At 41.7% G+C, this 23,106-nt stretch overlaps 1 protein-coding gene across 2 annotated transcripts in view; it reads left to right on the plus strand.

The window, feature by feature from the left end:
* Positions 1-21,783, plus strand: part of ctdspla (CTD (carboxy-terminal domain, RNA polymerase II, polypeptide A) small phosphatase-like a) — a 33,903-nt gene extending 12,120 nt beyond the window's left edge. Inside the window, exons 2-8 of one of the 2 annotated variants that reach the window (XM_083995372.1) lie at positions 8,978-9,144; positions 10,518-10,550; positions 13,602-13,703; positions 18,521-18,577; positions 19,713-19,805; positions 19,903-20,088; positions 20,744-21,783. In XM_083995372.1, coding sequence (XP_083851498.1) covers positions 8,978-9,144; positions 10,518-10,550; positions 13,602-13,703; positions 18,521-18,577; positions 19,713-19,805; positions 19,903-20,088; positions 20,744-20,869 — 764 coding nt within the window. In that variant the 3' untranslated portion in view covers positions 20,870-21,783. The remainder of the gene's footprint in view (positions 1-8,977; positions 9,145-10,517; positions 10,551-13,601; positions 13,704-18,520; positions 18,578-19,712; positions 19,806-19,902; positions 20,089-20,743) is intronic. The other variant, XM_083995373.1, reaches the window with a different exon arrangement.
* The last annotated feature ends 1,323 nt before the right edge of the window (positions 21,784-23,106 follow it).

The raw sequence follows: 23,106 nt of genomic DNA on the forward strand, positions 1-23,106 counted from the left end.
TTTATTTCCGTCTATGTTAAGTACCCAGCCACGCCATTTAAAACCGACCTGTTTTCCATCTGAATTATTAAAGGCACCTTCACATGGGCTGTTCTCACATTTACCTTCATACCCCCCAGGTACTGTAATACACTTTACCTGCCTGGCTGCTCAACTAACTGCTGCTGGACGGCTTCTCAACAGGGACTGCCAATACCAATATTTATAAGATATTTGTAGGTTTAATACAACATAGATTGATTTCCACAATCAGTCATGAAAGGTGGTAGGCAATAAATTACTTATTACTGAGATTCAGTGTGTTCAGAGGACATGTTGGCCTCAACAATCAAAGAAAATATCTTGTTGCTCAAATGTTTTGTCTATTTGGAAGCTAGCTATCAACCTGTAGCTTTGTCTGCTTTTGGTTCCTACAGTATTTTCGTTTTAAATCACACATTGCCATGTTTTGGCTTCACATCAACCCTATGTATGCTGGAGTTTTACATTTCAGAAAATTGCGCATTTTAAAAACGTTGACGTTGATGCTAATGCTAACAGCATTAGAACACGCATAATGAAATAAAAGCGTAACTGACCTTGTTGTCTTTACCAGCAGCTCTTGTCCAGTTGAACTCTGCATTTTGACCCTGCTGCTGTCTTTGCCGTTCCTCGTTCATGGTTCATTGATCATTAATTGCAGCGTAGATTCCAGTCCGCTTCCTGTTCCTGTTTCGCGCATTGCTCAGGTACGTGTTTTGAGGTGCTAGCATGAATGCAGTTTGTTTATGATACGGAGCTAAAAATACAGGTCTGGGGTTAATATAATACATCCATGGTCTGGGGGCAGATTTCAGAGTTTTTGGTCTAAGAACGAAAATGTAGCAAGTTTACAACATTTCCAACAGTTTAACCATAACAGTTGAGGACCAGTGTTGGGTAGTAACGCGTTATTAGTAACGCCGTTACTTTATTTAGTAACTAATAATGTAACGCGTTGTTGTTGTTTTTAATTCAGTAACTTTCCGTTCAGTTTTCGTTACCAAATGCTGCGTTACTCCGTTCCTTTTGGTGAGGTTTTACAACGGCACACAGTTCCCATAACATTTTAGTGATCAATAAAGTTTAACTGAATTGAAAGAAAGACAAAGCACTGTGAAAAACAAAGCACTTGGCGCCCTCTAGCGTCTCACACGTAATCAAACCATGGATGTATTGAATCAAACACACTCCATGAAGAGGACTGGACAAGGCAGGGCGGTTCCAGGGTGCCATTCCGAAGGGCCGCCACTCCGAACGTTTACTTTAATTTGTCGGAATGCCGACCCTTAATTATTTATGGGAAAAGGGTGCCATTACGAACCTGAAAGAAAGGGTGCCATTCCGAACCTGAAAAAATCTTGAATGGTTTACGGCACGGAGTACACAAGCCTAATTGCGGTGGTAGCGTAGTGGTCAGAGCATCCTCTTTTGACGCGGTGGATCAGGGTTCGACTCCCGGGGGAGATACATATTAACTGCGATTTTATTGGCCTCTACCTAACCTTTTTACTAAACTTAACCAACTCCTTTCTACATTGCCTAAACCTAACCAAAGCACAGAGCAAGGACATTTATTTTCAGCAGGAGTGCCGCGGCTGCATCAGACCATGGATGTAATGCATCAGACTCGCACCTGGGTGAAACTTTGGAGGCGGAGGCGGAGGGGGAGGGGCCGGTCGGGCCATAGACTGTCCCGCGGCGCGTCGTGTCAAGCCGGGCAGGAAGTCAAACCACGAGAGAATCCGGTCAATTTTCAAAATAAAACACATTCGGAACGGCGGCCCCTCGGGAAGTTCGAAATGACGGACCTTCGGGAATTTTCGGACTGGCAGACCGTCGGAATGGCGGTCCTTCGGAATGGCGGTCGCCCCCCGGCAGGGCAGTGCCATAGGGCAGTGCATGATGGCGAGCTAAGGTAACGTTAGCTAACGCAGCATTAGTGATGGGCAACCGAGGCTTTGTTGAGGCTTCGACACCTTATTCGAGTAATGGTTCATTACTCGAGGCTTCACTGACACAGTCGCTCCAGTATGACATCTAGTGTTCAATAAAATGAAGTGCAATTGAGACGTGTCATTCATTGGTTCATTGATTGTGTGAGATTTGAGTTGCCACGCACACTCCTGTTCAACAACAGTACACTACATTTATGTATGGTTTTAAGATGAGACAATAAAATATAAAATCAACATTAAGTTGTGGCTAAGACTTCTGTATCTTTTTTGGCATATATTGATTCATATAGGCTACACGTTATCTTATGAAACAAGTCCAAACAGTTTATGGTGTAGAGTGATGTCATTGCAAACTAGATAAGCTTTATTAAAATTACGTGATATAACTTATAATTCTTGCGCCAAGACCTAGATTCGATCCCGGGACATCTGATCACCGAGCGTGTATAATCTGTATGCGCCACTGATCTGACTAGCATTTCCAAACGGTTATATTTATTAGTCTTCAACCTCAGCTGTACTAATGCTCATACTTCTTCAAATCCTACAAGTATGAATGTTAGAACGCTTCAATCATTTTCTTTCCCACTCCTCCAAACCTACCATGGTTTAGTAATATCCTTCCATTTCTGATAGGCTAACGGCCTGACGCTACACTTAACAACCAAATCTCTGTCGCCTCAGTTTGTATGTGCTTTGATGGCTCAGCTCAGCTCCCACAGAGAGCCGAGACAACCAAAACATTAACGGTGCTTCATGAGCGACTGAAGCAGTGAAGTGGTTCATACGTCACTAGTCACGTGATCTTTCCGAACCGAAACACCAACTTGATTCAAAGAGTGGTTAACGCGTGGATGTATCATCATACTAACGTCGGAACGGCACTGGGGTGGTGTTAGTTTCGATTGGGTTGCATAGGGTAGTGGAGAGAGATATGGCTTGAAATGCGGGGGAGCGGGGTTCGATTCCCACCCTAACCTTCTATCTCTTCTGTCATAAAATGTTTACTAGTCTTAACAAGTCTAAACGTTTTATGACAGAAACGTTGCAAGTAGATGGGTGTATATTTTCCTTTTGCATCTTGTAGGCTATGTGAAGCCGGCGAGAAGCATGATTAGGGTCAGGATCAGGGATTACGTTGAGAGAGAGAGAGAGAGAAAAAAACCCTTCCAAGATTCGAGCCTAGGTTGCTTGCAGTAAAGTCTGATATACTAACCACTGCACTACCACATGTAGCAACTCCAGGAAATATTCAGAGTTATTAATTTTATAACCTGATGGCAGACCTCCTTTCAAATTATTGATTTGGGCAAGGTTGGGGGATATTGATCATTCATGGTTAGGCCTATGTAAGGATGTTGTGCTTAGACAGTGATGTTGTGCTTAGACAGTGCAGATGTTGTGCTTGAAGAACTGGGCAGAGGGTGTGCTTCTGTAACATGTCGTGAATTTTTATTTAAAAACAAAAGTTGAGGCACAGTGTGGGGGTTGAGGCGATTTCTCTTCTTGCACAATATTTCCCCCGCCTTCGAAAATGTGCGTTCGCACGGGACAGAGGATGCCGGCGTGCACATAAAGTGCTTGGCCTGGACTGGTGCGCCAGGTGTTTCACATGACAAACCGAACCAATCAGGTGCTTCGATTGACGTCTGAAGCACTGAACTGCTTCAAACGTCATACAAGTGGTTCATACGTCACAAGTCACGTGACCAAACCACGCCTCGGCACACTGGTTCGATACAATTTGCTTCATGAGCTACGGCGCATGTGTCGGAGCCTCGGTGTCAAAGGACCATCACTACGCAGCATCCGAGAGTCACAGCGAGCAAACACAAGTAAGTTACCCACTCCACCCAAGCAGCAGCGGTTGGAGTTCGACAGACGGACTCGAACCTGAAACGGTAAACACAGCTGACCGATCGGAAAAAATTACTCGAGTGAATTTACATTAGGCTACGTAATTGAAAACAGGTTCTTGAATGTAACTCGGTCAAATATACGTTTTTTTGCAGCTCTGTAGGTCATGCTGCTGTAGCATGATGATGATGGTAAAATTTTACAGATAAAAATCATAGACTGTAAAAGATAAAATCACGCGTTTTTTCATCAGCATGAGTAGGACAGAACTAAAATGACGTTGAGAGGGGAATTCAATCAACCATTGGAATGCATTGGAAAAACGTTTTAAAGTAACGAAATAGTTACTTTCTCAGTAACGCATTACTTTTTGGTTACTTTTTTATGAAGTAACTACTAGTAACTGTAACTAGTTACTATTTTTCAGTAACTAGCACAACACTGTTTAGGACAGGACTTCACTTCAAGCTTAGCTGGTCAAAAACTGGAAAGTAGTGAGGCACAGTGTCTCGTTTTCCAATCTCAGCACTGAGTTAAGGAAGATGATATGGAATTGTTTAAATCTACCTTTGACATGCTAGACTCAGGAACAAAAGTAATGTAATAAATTACTTTTGCAATTGAGTAATTGGCAGAGTTATGTTGTTTTTAATGAGTATTTGCCCATCACCGATACTCATGATACTTAGAAGTTGACAGCTGACACTGGGGAAAAGAGGTCTGACAAGAAACACAAGTTAGATGATCAGCAAAAGTTTTGAGTGGTGAAGTTATTACGCAAACTGCAAGTTTATTTTTGTTCACAGCTCTATTCACCTTATTGAGCATAGCTTTGTCCCGATAGAAATAACAGCCAGAGCCACAAAGTTAGATGTAATAAAAGTTGTAATATACAAGGTTTATCAAATTTTCTGCACAGCATTCTTGCCTCTCTCAGGACCGAATGTGTTGCTTCACTTCAAACCGTAACTGACTGAAACAAGACACAGCTAAACTTCCACCTTCTACCATATTTTAAACATGTCGTGTTGTGTTCTTGTTGCTCACATATATTCTGTGCTTTTAAAGCTACAGTAAAAGGAGGCCACCTCAAAAATTTTGAGCTAAGCTGGGGATCATATTCCCTCTCTGAGCCTGGCATTATTCCACGCTGTGGGTCACGGGGTGATTATCTCTTCCTGTCAGGAATGCTGAGAATTTCCTGCGTTTTCTCCCTCTTCCGGCCTTGTTAGTGGTTGTGCCTGAACATGTGACAGAGAAGCCCGAGCCCAGCTGGCTCTGATTGACTAGCGAGCTTTCTATCACTGTTACCTAACGCTCATGCAGCAGCAGCGTTGACACAGGCGCCGACTTAAAGGGCCATTTTCACAGCTTTCAGATCAAGGGAACATGCTGAATCCAATGAAGTGGATTCAGTGGGTAAATAATGTGCACCTGCTTTGAGGATGCAACAGATTTGGTCCAATAACTCTCTCTCTATCTCTCTTTCTCTCTCTCTAGGGAGCTTTTGTTAGATAAAGCTGCTTGCATGCCGGTCTTAAAAGTGGTCTATCTCTTATTAACTAGACTGCTGACCATCAACCAACGTCTTTCCTCGTCCGGGTGCTTCAGTGTCTTATTATTTTCTAGATTTAACATGTTGTGTTGCTATAGATTGTGCAGGTTTGGTGCCAGTATTCTTAATGGCAAATGCTGCACTTTAACCTTTTGCTGTTATTCTCAGAGCTGACGAAAGCTGCGTTACTATGCAATGCAAGCTGACTCCACTCACATTCCTGAGCAAGGACATTGAAAGAAAAAAAAAGTTCCTGTGTGCTTCGTATGTGTCACAGTGTGAAGTATAGATCGCTGTACACGTGGCCGTTTGCCGAAACATGTGAACATACGTACACTGCATGTGTGTGTGTGTGTGTGTATTTGCTCAGTCTCCGGCAGCACTCAACTCCCAGCCATGTTATTTGTGTCAAAGGGAGAAAGGAAAGCTCTGTTTGTGTAGGGTGGTGTTGCAGGAGGGGGTGGAGTAAGAATCAGACCCAAGTATAGGCTGTCTCGCCACAGTAACTCTCCCCACCCATTCTACGCCCTTCTCTCCCCCTTCCAGCTCCCTCTCCTTTCTTCTCTCTTTCTCACTTTTTCTCTCTTTTTCTCTCTTTTTTTTTCTCTCTCTTCCACTCCCACCTGCTTTTTTCAGGCCAGTTGATCGGGGCAGCGGACCAGGGCGGGAAAATGTAGAGACGGTCTCAAAATGGAGGAGCGAAGAATGACATCAAGGCATTTGAGGCCAACTTTAGGGAGAGTGAGGGATGATTCTGGAGCTGGAAACTTACAATGTCAAAGCGTCCAATCACTCCAGTTTCAAACAAGCATTTTTCCTCCGTTACCAGCCATGGTATTCAGCCATGAAAATAGTTGTGGCTTGATCAGCCGATCGTTCTCTCAGATTTCTGCCTCCACCCAAATGCAATGGAATACAATTAAATTAAGTTTGAGGAGCTCAAAGCAATGAAAAGTCACAAATTATATAAAAAAAAAAAAAAAAAAACACAACTTAGAAAACTATTAATACATTAATCAGTTAGTTTAACATGTCAGGAAATTGTGAGAAATACTTAAAGGCTCAGCCTGAGATCTTCAAATTTAATTTGAGAATCTAAAACTCAAAGGTCTTGATTTACAGTTTTACATTTTTTGTTTTATTTTATTTTTCTTGATAAAAGGCATTTAAAAAAGTGTTAGCCTGTGCCATGAGCACCATGAATGGTATTCATCCACCCACCAACAATTAAACCTGATCTGATTTGATAGATCTCTGAATTTTATGCCACAATACAAAGTTTAGTTCATGTATTTAATTCCTTCACACAAACTTTGCAGTTAAATGAGACTTTCTCAGTTCTGTGTCTGTGAAAAGTCTGTGACCTTGTTTCTTGTGGGGTTAATGCTTTGAGTGTGTGTTGTTTTTCCTTTTCTGTAATCAGATGGATTCCTGCTGTCCTGCAGCTAATATCCTCAGACAGAGAGAAATATAGGCTCTGTATGTGGTTAGTGGACTGTTATCAGTTTTCTGTTGCAACAGTGAGTGAATCAAGTCTGCAAGGGCAGAGGATCACTTTCAGTCACCAAACACAGCATGTTGCCTTCCTTTCCAGACCATAAAGCTGTGTTTGTTTACTGAAGTACTGCTTCTTCAGAATATCTATCAGGGAAGAGCGAGAGCAAGAGCGAGCTTTGGACTACAAAGATGGAGAGAACAAAGAAGCCGAACTGCCTGCAGCCTGTCAGATCCAGACGGAGGAACCCAAGGATAGATCCAGATGTCAATCTGAAGACTCTCGGAATAGGAGCAAGCTGCAAACAGCCTCATCATGCATGGCTAACTGGGCTGCCTGTGTCACACGGTTGTATGAACACGTTAACAGGACTGCAGCAAACAGGGACACTGTGTGATGGCCACTCCAAGGCACGAAAACGATGATTCCAGCTAAAGTCGGCCCATGGACACTTCAAAGTCCCAAACAGATTTGGAATTTCCATGCCTGAAAATTACCTTTAAAGCAATTAAAGTGGCAGAATTTCAACTTCAGGAGCACCTTGGGATAATTGCACTGTCAGATTTTAGCCTTTGTACTGTAGCTGCCTAAAATTCTATTTTTATCCCCTCATCCTCACCAAGAGAAAATATAAAAAAACATAATCCGTGGAGGCCCACAGACCATTCGAGACCGCTTGTTTCTCCTCTTTCAGTGTGAAAGTAGGCCATGGACTTCAGAGACAGGGAAGGAGGGATGATGTAACCAGGGACCTATATGTGTATGTTGTTTTATCCCTGGAGCTTCGCCGCGCTCGGCTACTGATCAGTGCTTTTTGCCATGCATATGAATCAAGGTTTCATCATTTTTGCATATAGTCATATGATTTCGTAATTTCAGCTGATTTAAATATTGGGTCTGCTGTGTGATTACTGCACATTTCAATCCTGACTGGATTGCTCTCTCTTCTATCTTTATATCTCTTTCATATAAGAGGCATTTCATTCTCTTTTATTTTTTATAATATTGTCACATTTCCTTCCATTTTCTCTCATTTAAATGATATAAATCTGTTTTGCTGTCATATCCCAATCTGATATTAATTAAGTGGACTGCCTTCCCAGAGGGCCGTCTGATGACAGCTATTTTTGTCCCCCATGCTCCTTATTGCATGGACCCGATGCTTCACTGTGTTGTACAACATACATCTCAGCTCCTTTTGTTGCGATGATGCGATGACGCATATGAAACGCAGTCTGTCTGCATCTCTGAGCATCACTTGTGTCTTTCTGTTTCAAAGATGCAGCATTCATTAGTACGGAGGTTTTTAAACAAATATGACACCTGCTCTCAACAGGTGACATTGTAGCGAGATAGCCTTAAAACAGCATTGGTTTCTAAGTCAAGAGGCTGTTTGTTTGTCAGTGTTAGTTAAATGTGGTTGAATGTAACTGACAACTCAGATAATGCACTTAAGTATATGTAATTGGCAGCTTCCGGTCATTCTACAAAATAAGATGTGACACACAAAACATAAAATAGGCATCTGTGATGCACAATGTCTGCCAAAACCTGGATTAAGTAAAATTATGCAAATATTTTAAATAATATATAAAAATGTATGGGATACATTTTCCTCATTAAGTTCTTTTATTTTGTATTCTTTACGTCAATTTTTCTTAGCGTTAGATGGTAACACTTCACATATCTGACCATTATATACAAAGCTACGGCCAGCTGTTAACTTAGTTTGACACAAAGATTTGAAATGGAAAAACTACAAAAAATTAAAATCCACATCTGTAAAAAAAAAAAAAAAAAATGTAATTGTCTTATGTTTGGTTAATGTGTTGGGCCATTTCTTGGTGAGAGCTTAGCAAAGTTAATATATGGAGGTAGGCAGTTAAGCGAACTGACTGCGAGCTGCGTGGTACCATGAGTGGTACCAATCTTGATCTCACCCTAGGACATGTGAAGAGTTTTTTAAGAAAGGATTTTTTTGTTGTTGTTTTGCTGCTACTAAAGAAACTACTTCCTCCATCACTGTCTGTCAACTTCAAAGCTCCCTAATCTAACCTTCCTTCTTGTGTCTATTGTGGTTGTTATCTCTTCCAGTCTCCCAGTCCAACAGCAGCCTAAAGAAGCACCGGAGCCGCAGCATATTCAGCCCCTTCTTCTGCTGCTTCCGCAACTACAATGACTACCACGTGGAGCCACCTCCCGCCAACAACAAGACACTTTCTCTGCCCCCACCACCGGAGGAGAATGGCAGTCTTCCCAAGGTGAAGCTCATTTTTCTCTCACATCATAGTTGGCCAGAATCCAACTGAACTGACATACCATTTGCATCCACATGAGAAAAAAAAAATCTTGTGGGAATTAGTTAATATTTCACTACAGAGATCCTAGCCAGAGACTAGACTTGAGAGCTCCGGTAACAAGTAACATTTGTTTGGTTTTGTTACAGTGAGCTTGTTAGAGTTTGTGTTTTCCTGCAGAGAGCTGAGGCCGAGGCGCTGTGCTGTGCAGCCTCACTGAGCTCCCTCCACAAATTTTTCCAGCTGCTTCAAACCCGTTGAACCCAGAGCTTGTTTACCATCCACTGCTTGAAAATACGGGCTCGCTTCCCATCTTGCATTCTTCGATATCTGCCTACGCACACAACGGCACACACAAAATAACACACTTAGAGCGCGCAGCACAGCACAGCACATTGAGAAGCTAAGGAGACACACGCGCGCTCGCTCGCTTGCTCGTTCTTTCTGGCGCATGCTCTCACAAGCTTTTCACGAGCCTTCGCCGTTACACCCATGACAACACATGTACGCACGCACACATGCACTCAAACTGCTGCTTCTTTAATCCCCCATAAAGCGGGCCTTGTGTGTGTCCGGTGTGATGGATTGCCTGGCACCCACGCCTCCCCCCCCCCCTCCCTCTCCTCTCCTCCTCACACACACACTCTGACCAGTGTAGTGAGGATGTGTGAAGCGAAGGGTTCTGGCCGTGGAAAAGGCGCCGAAACCCCCGAAGCTCCTCCACAAACACGGCGTTCTGCTGCCAGGGGCAGGTACACGGGGGCTATAAATGGAGCAGAATCGTATCACATTTCCACTCCTGTTTACCTGTAAATGTCTCTCATTCAGGGGAGGAATGCGTGGCCCCTCACAGACACTATACATGTGGTCAGCTCTGACCCGCTCCGGACCCCTCCTTAACAAATGAGTTCCCGTTAATTTAGAGTGAACCTAGCGAACCTCGCCATAAAAAGCCTTGTTATAGAGTGGGGCTGATTTTCTGAGCTGGGCTCCTGCCCGCGGTCCCTCCCAGCAGTGTACTGTTGCTGGATTTCTGGCCAGCCATATTTGTTACTATGGCAGCTCTGTTTGTTTTTGAGCAAGTTGTTCTCACTTTGTATCACCATGTGTACTATATGTCCTCCTTTTTTCTCTCTGTCCTCTCCCTCTTTTCTCTCTCTCTCCCTGTGCATTTGTTGATTAGAATATTGATGTTGTCGATTTCTTCCTCGCGACAATGTTTTTTCACTGTTTTTCTTTTGCTTTGTTTTCTTTCTTCTTTTCTCTCTGGTTTTCCACCCGATCTATTTCAATCTCTTTCTCTTTTTTCTCTCTCTCTCTCTGTTTATTTTCTCCAGTGTGACCAGGTCCAGGTCATCCCCATCCCCAGTGTATGTATTATTATCTTTCATTTTTCTTCATCTCGCTCCATCACAGTAGCGTCCTCGCTCCGCTCGCTGTGCTTCATCATTCTAGCTGCATGTGGATGTTGACACAGAGGTGATTTTTCTTTGCTCTCAGGTGAAATGCCGTACTGTCCCATTCTGATAATCATGTGGTTTCCAAGGCTTTGCTTCGCGCCGCTTACCCTCCGCTCACACAGTTGGGAGCAAGAAGTCATTTAAATCCATTTATTATCATATGATTTATTTGTTGCTTTGCCCCCCCTGTCCATTTCTCCAGTCTCTCTCCCATCACTGGGATAGAACATGAGATTGATTTTCTTATTAGATCAAATTTATTGAATCTTGTACTAGACCTTTACAGCTGCAGTTTGGGTCAACAAATGGATCACTCGCGCTTAAAAGACTTGATTAAATTAAGTATCTGTCTACGCCGAGAAAGATTACATTGTGGCTATGAACTCTGCGGTGAATGAACCACTGTCAGTCCATTAGAATGGGGTTTGGTTTCGGTACTTTGTCAGACGTTCACCAAAAAGGGGGATTTATCTGATCCCTGCTTTGTTTGTGCTGAAACAGCAATTAATTTAGCTATTTTGGACCGTACACGGTACCCGCGGTTTACAGTAATTTAGGATATTCACACTCACAGCATCCCACATCACAGCCAAGCTTTAAACTACACCACCCAGCAGACACCTCCCTTCAGCGGCAGGAAGTACATGTGGTGTTGAGGTCTGCTCTTTGTGTTCCCAGCGTGGTTCCAGGCAACTTAAATAACTCAAAATGACCTGGACAGGTCACGTCTTTGTCACGGTTCATTGTAAAGCAACATTGGAACCGACATCGGTCAAGTCAGCAGACAAACGGGATGCATCTGCAACTTTCAGATAGGTTTTTAGCTTCCCTGCACAAATACCACATCACTATCCAAAGTAGAGACACAACCTTTTAGCTCAACTTAAACGAAAACATAAATCACGTATTCGGACACACAGACATCACAAATTCATAAAAACCTACAAAAACAACAGAAAATTATATACACACACAAATATATCCCATACTTTTTGTAAATAAGTAACATTTAGTTTTTAATGTTTAAAAAAAACGTACAATAATGCAGCTCATTGAATATGTGGTAATGTGACAGGGAGGAAGGATGTTTTCAATAAAAATGGAAAATTTAAGGTTTTACATTTACATGATGATTTTAACTGATACTCAGGTGCAGTAGTAAGATAAGTGGAAATGGTAATTACATGGTAACATTTGATCTCTTACATTAATGCAAATGACTGTCTCCTTATCTCTGATACTGAATTCTAACACTATGAGGGTAGCCCATCCATCACAAGGGATTCAGTGTTGACATTAAAGTATTACCTGCACGGTTTATGGGAGGTCACTGGAGTCCCGTTGTCCCTCTTATTCCCAACAAACAATCGTTTTCAACATTTGTTGGGAGTTTTCTGCTTCCCGCTGATCAAATGAAATGACTTGTTAGAAGTGATCATGGTGCACTGCTGCGATTCGCAGGTATTAGATTGGGAGAGCGCCCCCTGGTTGTGGTTTCATGTGATGGGGCTTCTTATCACAGTGCAGCAACTGGTGAAAAGGTCACGGTCCCAGTCAGTCCTTCTTTCTTTGCTCAACATGCATGTGTAAATCACATTCATCATGGCCTGACAGTGTGTCATTGCGTGTCCTTGCTCACAGGGTATTCTTCCTGTGATACATCAGCATGCAGTCTGCGATACGACGTGAGAGATACAGTCAGTCTGGCCAAAACACACTAAAACACGGATACACACACACAAGATGGCTGGCATACTGATAATAACGTGTGCGTTTGTGTGTGTGTCTGTTTGTATGTGTGTGTGAGACGGAGTCCTTGCTCTTCACCTCTATATAGATCTGTTCAGTGTGTATGGATGTATGTGTGCATGGATGTGGTGAGTGTGTGTGTGTGTGCCCCCCTATGGTACTACCATCTGCCCCGTGCCTGTCTGTTACCCCAGGCCGGCTTGGCAGAGGACACAAGTGTTTCTCCTTTAACCCCCCTACCACCCCACACCCCACACCCGACCCCGAAGGCAGCACAGTCACAGAGCTCAGTCACCATGAGGTAATACAGAAAATATCCACAGGGACTCGTGTACAGGCAGCAGGCAGCACATTACCAGTAGAAAAAGAAGTGTTTTTTAATACATAATGTCTGGTGACATGACAGTGACTGTCACAAGGTTTTGACACAGAACCTCGTGTTACTAACAATTTGATTATAGGTGCTACAGCACAATGTTGTGATTTGGTCACAGGTGTGCGCCGGTAATTCAATTTTATCTCACTTGATTTATTTTATAGCCTGTTTACATGGTTAATACAAGTAGCATGTTCAGTCAGATGAAATGCATTAAGGTGAAATACACTTTATTGCATCGAAATCATTTGATAGGCTATAGTATATATTGTAATGTACATTATTTCTGAAGCAGTTGTTTTATGAAAGAAAACCATGGTCGTCCTCAGTGAATAGAGTTTGTCCAGTTGTCATAGCAATAGCTCAGTTGTCATCGAGTGACTGCAGTCATCTTTTTTACCATGAGCAGCTTCAGAACATCTTTTTAACGGGGTATTATATGTTGATATTGTAAAGATTTTCTCATGAAATGCCAGTTCAGCCATGTAGCCCAGCCTTAATTCAGATCTTAAGAAAAGAAAAGGAAAGAAAAGAAAAGAAAATATTTGTTTTTTTTGTAAAGATACAACAATCTGTGTCCAAATGAAGTAACACATAGTCACCAGAGCTCTGATACGGATTCACTGACACTTCCTGCAGGTCATTAGTGTTGTTAAGTGTTTCTTTAATGCCACCCAGAGCGGACAAGGAAGTGTCTCCAACACCCTCACTGAGCTGCCATCACACCAATACTTTATGATTCTGTGTGTGTCAGTGTGTGTGTGTGTCCATGAGCGTGTGTAGCAGACTGTTTCCTCTATGCATTATACTGTAAATGATGTATGTTGTCTCTGCAGCCTCCAGCCAAGTTCCTCCTGCCTGAGGTCAGTATAGAAGACTACGGCAAGAACTGTGTGGTGATCGACCTGGACGAAACCCTCGTGCACAGCTCCTTCAAGGTATTTCACACACACACAAAAGACATCCAAGTACGCAGGCACTTTGTGTCATGCTTTTATTCCACTGCCTTAGAGGGATAATAGGATTATACAGAAATAAATCCTGAGGATGCCACTCTTTACAGTAAATATGGGCACGATGGTGACAATAATATATTTATATGATGTGTTGCTTGCTGAGCTCTGGCAGCATCGCTGAGGTATACATAAAGTATCTATCTGTGTGGGCTTTTATACAACAGCTAAAAGAAGAGAACGCAAGAGGGAGGCTACTACTATAACAAGCTGTTGGCATGGCAACCAATACATCCTGTGCATCATGCAATTGATCAGCATGAGTAGGATAAGCTTCCTCTAGTCCTGTTGTTTGGCAGGAGCTGTCTCTAGTATTTTCCCCGTCCAGTGAAAAGCATGTACATTGCATCATGTCCAAAAATGTTAGACTTTATGAGCTAACATCCTTTAACCCTTTACAACCAACTCCCATCCACCAGCATAACGAACTAAAACAACTATTTCAGTATGTAAGACTCTTACAGTTTATTTGTACATAAGGTTTACAGTTTCAAATGATGTCACACTGTTAGATGAGCTGGGCAGATGCAGTTATACATTCCTCTTCTTTTTGAAACACAAAAACAAACAGCAGTAAAATATTCTATTAGATTAGTGGGAGGAGGAGTTTAACCTACAGTATTATTCCTTTCTGTACTACTTTAATTTATTTATTTATTTAATCTATCATCATATCAACTTTTAATAACAAAAAACTCACTGGATCATAATTTCATAACAGTGCAACTAATTCAATACGGTGTATTGGTTCCACATTGGTGAATCATCAAGCCAACCCCATAGCCCATAATGTTACCACCACGTCACTGTTTGTACCTATAGTCACAATCATGAAAATGTGTCCCATTAGTGCGTAGCTCCTCTTCTCATGTGTTGAAGACCTGATCCCTGTATCACTCCTACAAATCTTCCCTCTACTCACAAACCTGGCTGGCACACCTAGTGACCCACTTCAGCACAGCTCTTCCTCAGCCCCATGCAGCCGCTCTTATTACATCTACGTCGCGCACTGTATCTGCTGCTTTTGTCCTCAGCGTGTGTGCAGCTCAAATAAGAAAGCCAAAAAAAAACAACAGATAGACAGCTCAGGATGAGGCTGAAGAGTATTTTTGGGTCTCTAGTATTTGTTGATTTCAAAAGAATTTGAGAAAACAGCAGCACATTTTCATGCTGCTTGGAATTAATTCCTCGTTTGCTGTGAAAGGCAAAAGGGGAGAGAAAAATGTACACACACTGTACTGGACCCACCCATTACAGTCACATGCCAGCAGTACGGGGCCACACACACGTACATGCTCACCCACACACTAAGGGTGTGTCCAACACAGTGTACTGTTGCCTTGAATGACTGCGGGATGAATTTCTCAGAAATCCTGGATCTGTTCTAATGGTCTGAACTTGGGTTTTGTTTTCTCTCCTGACAAAACAAGTCAGAAACTCACACAGGAGCTGTTTCTTTCTTTCCCCCTTTGATGAACCTCAGTTGCACAGCGGATACTCAGTCCATCAAAATTCAATAAGTTCACAGATCAGTATGCGGTTTGAAATGGATTCAAGCTATGCAGTAAATGGAGATCGGTTGGGAGAGGAAGAGCAGGAAACAGAAAGCAACACACGCGCAGCATTTTCAGTTCCGTTCAGAGCCCTGCAGGATTTCCTGCACATTTTTTTTCTAGAGGTTTGGAGGTGATTTTGGATCAAAATAATAAGCTCTTCAACAGACGAGTGACGCCGTGACGCCAGTGATGCTGGAACTGGACAATTAGGGCAGAAATAAACAGCCACAACGAACAGGGAACATTTCACACAGACGACTCACAGATGGACATAGACTAAAAGAGAACCGTTACATAATACGTCACATACTGTATGCTTTATCCTGCTGCTGGATTAAATCCAGCGTGAGTTAGATGTGAAGTAGCTGAAGGAATTCATATTCTATATATAACAAGCAAAGTTTATTTGTTTGGCAGCTCTCAAAACCAGTGTTTCAATTAAATGACCTCACAGAAAAAGGAAAAACATACAGTTCGTGGCCAAAAGTATGTGGACAGGCGGGCTGAACGTTCAGATGTGATTGTTCCTAATAATTCCAAACCCATTGGCCTCAATCTGCTGTCATAACAGCCTCCGCTCTTCTGGGAACGCTGTCCACAAGGGACATGGCTGCAGGGATGTGATTCAATTCAGCCCCGGGAGCATTGTAGAGGAGGGTGTGTGTGGGTGGGTGGGTGCGGTGGGGGTGGTGCAGTAAGGACTGGCTCACAGTCACCGTTGCAGTTGATCTTAAAGATGTCAGTTGGGGGTTGAGGTCAGACTCTGTGCACGGCTGTCAAGCAGAAACCATTGATTTATGGAGCTTACAGCGCTGGATCTCACAGAGCACCAAGTCCATGAACAGAGTCGGGTCCTTTGTGTTTTTAAATCCACACGCCTGTCTAAATAAAGGCGTTAGAGCTGAAACAACTAAAAGATTCATCAAAAACAATGCAGAAATCAAAGCTTTCAGCATCCTGATTTTGAATATTTGCTGTTTTTGTACAAATCAAAATACTTTGACCCCTGCCAACCCACAATTACATTTTTTACCATGTTGACCCTTTTTATCGGCTAAAATGAATTATTCTTTTGATAAAAATGTGCATATTAACTGATAAAGAAGTTTGTCCTCTTTCTTTACTGAAGAAAAAGACGTTTATTGTGTTGAAACAAATTAAACAAAAATCTAAACCAAATCTTGAATAATATTTCCATACCAATGTGTGTGCATGTGAAGAAGGAAACACTGGAACGCAGCCAGGCTTTAATCGCCAGGTGAAACAGCCCAGAAGAAATTCTCTCCATCACCCATATTGAGGTCAACTCTGGTTCAGCAGAGATCCATAAAAAACCTTCTTCCTTCTTATCATTTACTTCATCCCGACCATTTCTCTCAAACATACATTCCCCCCTCTCGCCATCCTCAATTTCCATATCTCTCGCCGCCTCGGATCTGGGTCCATTACAGAGCAGCAGCGCGACGAGCAGCTGTTGTGTGTTCAGTCTTCAGATGATGGAGTGATTCAGCAGAGGAGTAACAGGCAGAGGCCAAGTCTGTTTCTGCATCTCTCCCTCCATCTGTGTCTCTCTCTGTTCCTTCTCTTTTCTTTGTGAAAGTAGGACTAATGCTGCTGCCTGTTTGTTCTCTCCTCTGCCTGGCTGTCACTGGCTCGGCTCATTACTGATACTGTTTTTAGACCACCGAGGCTTCAGTCTATACGTTCAAGAGGGTTAAGGTAAACCAGAGCTGAAGATGACAAAACCTGTTCATCTATAGGAGCTGCGGTCGTACATTGACTCACTCTTTCTTGCACAACATAAAGAAACCGAACATCTTGGTCACATCAGACTCTTAATGCAGGTGACAAGTGGAAGGTCAAAGTGCTGTGTTCGTTGCAAACGCCCCTTCTACTGGATGGCATCAAACACTTCCTGCTAACTGTGGTTTTATGCCTGAAGGCAAGTGGCACTGAAATTGCGTATACAGTAAAAACACTGAGGATGTGGGCAGCTTTACATTCAAAGATGCTGAGTTGGTTTCATTAAAAAACAACTTTATGGAAGTAACAGCATTGTTTTAAGACCTGAGGACATGTCTGCTCTAAAAGACACAGGTAGCTTTACTTTGTCCCTTGTTTAGCATTTATATTGTAATGCAGTTTTACACACAAAAAGGTCATTTAAAGTTTAATAATATTGACTGTATTGACGTTCATTATCTGTCATTCAGCTGCCTCCACTCATGGTGCACATAGGACTTATAGTAATGTATCAAGAAGCATTATATCCATCAGTTATAACAAGATATTAAATGTTTAAATGCTGTTTCCGATTACTAAAAAATCAAAACACAGAGACAAGAATTACGTTCAAAGAGGCATACAGTTATGGTTTAACTATTTACACAATTTCTCAGTCTCTTATTTTACCTTGACTAGTTGTGTGGTTTTTTGTTGTCTGACTTTGTGAGGCTGAAATGTAAATTACAAAAAGATGAAGGCACACTCTAGGACACAAAAGTGTTATTTTACCAAAGAGTTTTTTTTGCAGATTTTCTAAATATCAGCAGATGAATTAGTCACTATCACATATAAAACAATACTCTACCCGTTTCTGTCTCTAAAACAATCTTTCCAAACCGGTGACAGCTAAGTTCCTGTGGAAGTAGCTTTCCTTGTGTTCTGAAAATACAGAGAAACATTTTTTTTCCCGTCTCTCTCTCTGTCACCTATTTTTCTTTCTCTCCGTTTCCGAAACGACACCGCTGTGCCTCCTACCTAATCCTTTCATCCTTGTCTTTACACCCTCCACTTGTCTTCCACCCACACCCCTCTGGCATCTATCTGCCTCTGCCTCCTGCACCTCTCCGTCTCCCCTTTCTTGCTTTTAAAGATGACACGAGTCGCACGTTGAGAAAATGCTGGCACTCCTCCTGTCCGCGCTCACGTCTGTCATCTTGCTCAGCTCCTTGGTTTCTCCCCGGAGTCTCACTTCTGGTTTTTAACTAACATTGAGACGCAGAGCACCGGAGCCGAGGGAACCACATTATGCTTAAAACCTCCCTAGTTTGCCGGGGGCACCTTAGAGGAGTACCATACCTTTCTAATCAAAAATGTAACATGTGATTAACCCTGTCAGCTTGTGTTGTTTTGAGTAAGAAACACTAATTTTAAATCCTGTCTGTGTTTCTCTTCATCCTGCAGCCCATCAGCAATGCAGACTTCATCGTTCCAGTGGAGATTGATGGAACTGTTCATCAGGTAATATTGCACTGATATGGAGCACTTCCCAAAGTGGGCTCGAAAAAAAAAAGTATTAATTTATAAGGGCTGTTAAAGAGGCCTTGGCTTCATTTTCTTATATTTATTATTCTCTGTTATCTAACAGCTAGTACGTCAGAGTGGGACGACTCAAACACTGCTCCCTGAATTTAATGCTTTCTGTTTTATTCTTGATTTATTTGGGGTCAGTGTTGTGTTCACCGACTGTAAAGACACATGCACCACAACACGATTGTGTCACCAGCTGAAGAAATGTCACAAGTTGTCTGGAAGCTACTGTTAAGAGAAGAGATGTTTCACTGCATATTAAATGTGTGTGTATGTGTCTGTGTGTGTGGGAGAAAGAACTGACGACACACAGTAAGAAACAGAGGCGCTTGTCATTGTGACAAGAGACAGCGTGCTTGTGTTTGTGCAGTATATTGATGTTAAGGGTTTGTTTTTCTGTGTCCTATTTGAAGCGGAGGAAGTTCCACCTTAGCTGTAACCTGGTTCAAGTAATCCAGGATAGGCTTTCTGTATCTGCTTTGGCCTATTCTTGATTACTTGCACTTGGGGGCAGCAACTAACACACGGACACCAACTGAAGAGGATGACGAAAGACGACTGATGTCTGTTTTACGAAAGATGCCAAAGTTCTCAGTTGTTTAATGATCTCAGAACAAAAGGAATTGAATGAAATGGTTCCTCACAATCCCAGAGATGTTAAGCGTTAATTAGGCAGACAAAAACAATGCTGCTTGTGCCACTTGGATTTATCTAACTCTTTAGCATTAGATATATTATTATTATTATATATTGTGTTATAATATATACAGTATTTGATGTTTTCAGATATGTTTCTTTGTTCAGGAAGATGATTTGATTTTTCAATTTCTGTATAACTGTGTTCAAGATCTATGATGACAATTTCTTGTAAAGAATTATGAACTTTCAGCACAAAAAAAGATAAAGTACAAACTAAATGTAACTCGTTGAGTATCTCTCTTCTTTTTTAAAAGTCATAATAACTAATAAATAACAGATGACCAATCAATGTATCCCAAAACAGTGCAATGTGGTGAAAAGCATTGTGTGTGTTTGAGGTGAATTCACTTTTGCGTCCTTGTTTCAGGTGTACGTGCTGAAGAGGCCCCACGTGGACGAGTTCCTCCAGAAGATGGGGGAGCTCTATGAATGCGTCCTCTTCACAGCGAGCTTAGCCAAGGTCGGTTCCCATCATGTCACACCATTGTTTTTAGAGTTGTGTTAATGTTTTTTCATAATGTATTTGTTGTGTCAAGCAGATATTTGTCTTGTTTCAGTACGCTGACCCTGTGGCAGATCTGCTGGACCAGTGGGGGGTGTTTCGTGCCCGGCTCTTCAGGGAATCATGTGTTTTCCACAGAGGAAACTACGTCAAAGACCTCAGCAGGCTGGGCCGAGAGCTCAGTAAAGTCATCATCATAGACAACTCACCTGCCTCCTACATCTTCCACCCTGAGAATGCAGTAAGTTCATTACACCTCCTTAACCTCCATTATCTTTTCCACATATTAAAATGGCCGTACATGGTACAGGATATATTATCTAAGAGTTTGACCCAGTAATCTTACTGTGTTTGTTTACTTACTTGCAAAAAAATATAGAGAGATATGAGAAAATAACTCAGTCTTTAGAGCATCAGCTTCTGTGGAAAACGTTATTAAGATGAAGCTGCTCTGTGAATGGGGCCAACAATGAAATATGATGCACGATGCGATGGTGTCGTTTCACACCCCCGAAATCCTGATCAAAACAGCAGGTTCAAAATACACCTGTGTAGTTGAAATATGTTAGTTGTAACGTTATAATGATGTTAATGATTATATCTGAGAGTGTGTTGTCATAGTTTTGATCTGCAGTGCTGTTTTTGGGCCAGAGGCAGTGTTCCCACTTTTATGATATTTCTCTCCTCTGTGGAGAAGTTGCTCAGTGGAGCGGCTGCCAGTCCTCTTGCCTTTGATGCATTTCCCCCATTAATTATTTACACAAAACTCGCACCAGCTCTTCACCTATAATGCAACATTTTAGCATCAACTGTCAGTGGAGTTTTGTCCCATGATCATATATACATTAAACCTTCACCTCTGTCTCTCTGTTTCTTCTGTGTTTCTCTCCTCACAGGTCCCGGTGCAGTCCTGGTTTGACGACATGACGGACACGGAGCTGCTGGACCTGATTCCTCTGTTCGAGGGCCTCAGTAAAGAGGAGGACATTTACAGTATGTTACAGAGCCTGAGGAACAGGTAGCAGACGACAGCTGCAGCTGCTCCTTCCTGCCTCGGCCCCCGCTGCACAGAGGCCCCACCTCGCTGCCACGGCCCTGCAGCCTGGCGTCCACCGCCCAACCGGCCCAGGAAGTCCCAGCGTGGCTCCCGATCCCAGGACTTCAGGCAAACGATCTGGTTGTAATCAAATCTAGAGAGAAACTCCGTATGGATTCTCATCATCTCTGGATTTTTGGACTTTGTACAGGACTCGTACTGACAAAAGATTATATTACTGTATGTACATACTATATGTTTCTAAGAGCAAGACATACATAAAGTAATTTTTCTATCAGAGAAATTAGGTTTTACTATTCTATCTAGTAATATTTTAGTTACCAAAAATAATCAATTACACAGAATGAAGAGTTTTTTTGTTGTTGTTGTTTTTTTTTCTGAGAATGGGTGACCATTTTTTTGTGTTTGTTTTTGTGGAGCTATGCTATGCAGGCTGTTTTTTCTTGTCTGACCTTTTGTTCAAACAACTGTGATTTATCTTCTCTTACAGAATGAAGTGCCTTCATTACTGTGCTGATTTTGTTGTGTCGGGTTATGGGGTGCACATTTGTATGCTGCATATTTACTCAAATCTCTAAAAGCGTATAAACTAAATCTTAAAATTGAAGCTGAAAATGAGTCTTTGGTAACTGTCATTTAATCTGATGAAAATGGAAAAAACGATTCCTAGAAATTTATAAAAAAAATTAGCCTGTTAGACTTGGATGATTTTCTTTTCTGCTTTTGAGTTAAGTAACATTGAATTGTTAAATTTACCAAAGGTTTTTGCAATTCAATGTGATTTGTGGCTGACTGACATCATTTGATCCCTGACAGGGACTGTAAATTGATGATCCTTCAAGACATTGAAACCCCACTTTATAATGAAAAAAAAAGAAACCTTTGTAATAACATCACTGTCCAACAATAAATGTTCAACTTTTGAGGAAAGTATAATGATTAGCTTAGAATATATGAAATTCTATTTATTGGGGGAAATGGGTTTGGGTGCATTGTAAAGAATGCTGTTGAAATCGTACTGTACAACATTATTAAAGTTGCAAGTTTGCACACTGTCACTTTGTATTGCGGTGTGAGTTTAACAACACTTAAAGCTGCTCAGTGTTCATCATTATCATCACCCTGATAATCCACAGTACACTACCTGCCAGCACCACAGTTGGCTAGTTAGCTGGTAAACATGGCAGAGCAATTCCACGAGGAAATAACACAGAGGTAAAAGGAGCGATTATTAGACTCGCACCCATCAGACGGGCACAAACACAACTCCAAATGAGAGTTAATGCTTGCTACATGATCATTCTATACATAAATAGGCAACTGTTTGTTAACTAATTCAGCATATCAACTTAAAAGGTGAAAATATGTCAGTGTTGTGTTTATGGTTTGTTTCTGCTGCCCCCTAGTGCATAGAAAATATGATGCAGTTTAATTGACAACCAAAGAGCCATTGCCTTTAAAAAAAAAAAAAAAAAAAAAAAAACTGAAAAATATTTCACTTTAAATTAGGTTTAACTTGATTTTCTGGTTTAACGTTATGTGGAGCTTTCTATCATGTCATCATCAGTTCATTAAATTTACTCAGGTGTCATGGAAATTTGTTTCGGTGGGTTTAGGTCAACATAATAAAATATCTCATACAGGCCTCTTTCACCATATGTTACAGTTAGAAAAGCAGATAAATAATAATAAAGTTAAATAATCAATGTAATGACGACTGAGAATTTCATTTACCTGCTTGAGTTGCAGGTGTTATATTGTCATGTAACACCTGTGCTTCTTTCAAGTCAAGTCAAAATGTGAAAAAGGCCTATTTTGTAAAATACTCAATAACAGCCGAACAAACATCCATGTATTTCTGTAGTTTGGCCGTGTTCTTTGAATTCAAGGACAAGTCTCTCTGTAAAGGGTCAGGCTTCTTTGTCTACAGGGTTAAACGGTCTGCAGGTGCCTTAATTACCTTCACTGGTTAATGTGCAACCAAGAGGAGCTTAGCTTCATGTGATATCTTTATGCGAATTTTCAGCTTCCGCTTACGTTGCAGCCACCTCAGCTGCAGCAGTGGATTAGGTATTATAGAGCCCATTGTTCAAGCCTGACGAATTCTTGTTTTCTTCTTTTTCACTTTAACCTTCCACTTGGCTCCTCAGATATGTGGGGGATTGAAGTTCACCACATCGCTGAAATGATCATATTTTCATA

The sequence above is a fragment of the Trachurus trachurus genome, assembly GCF_905171665.1.
Source record: "Trachurus trachurus genome assembly, chromosome: 20".
Taxonomy (NCBI): domain Eukaryota; kingdom Metazoa; phylum Chordata; class Actinopteri; order Carangiformes; family Carangidae; genus Trachurus; species Trachurus trachurus.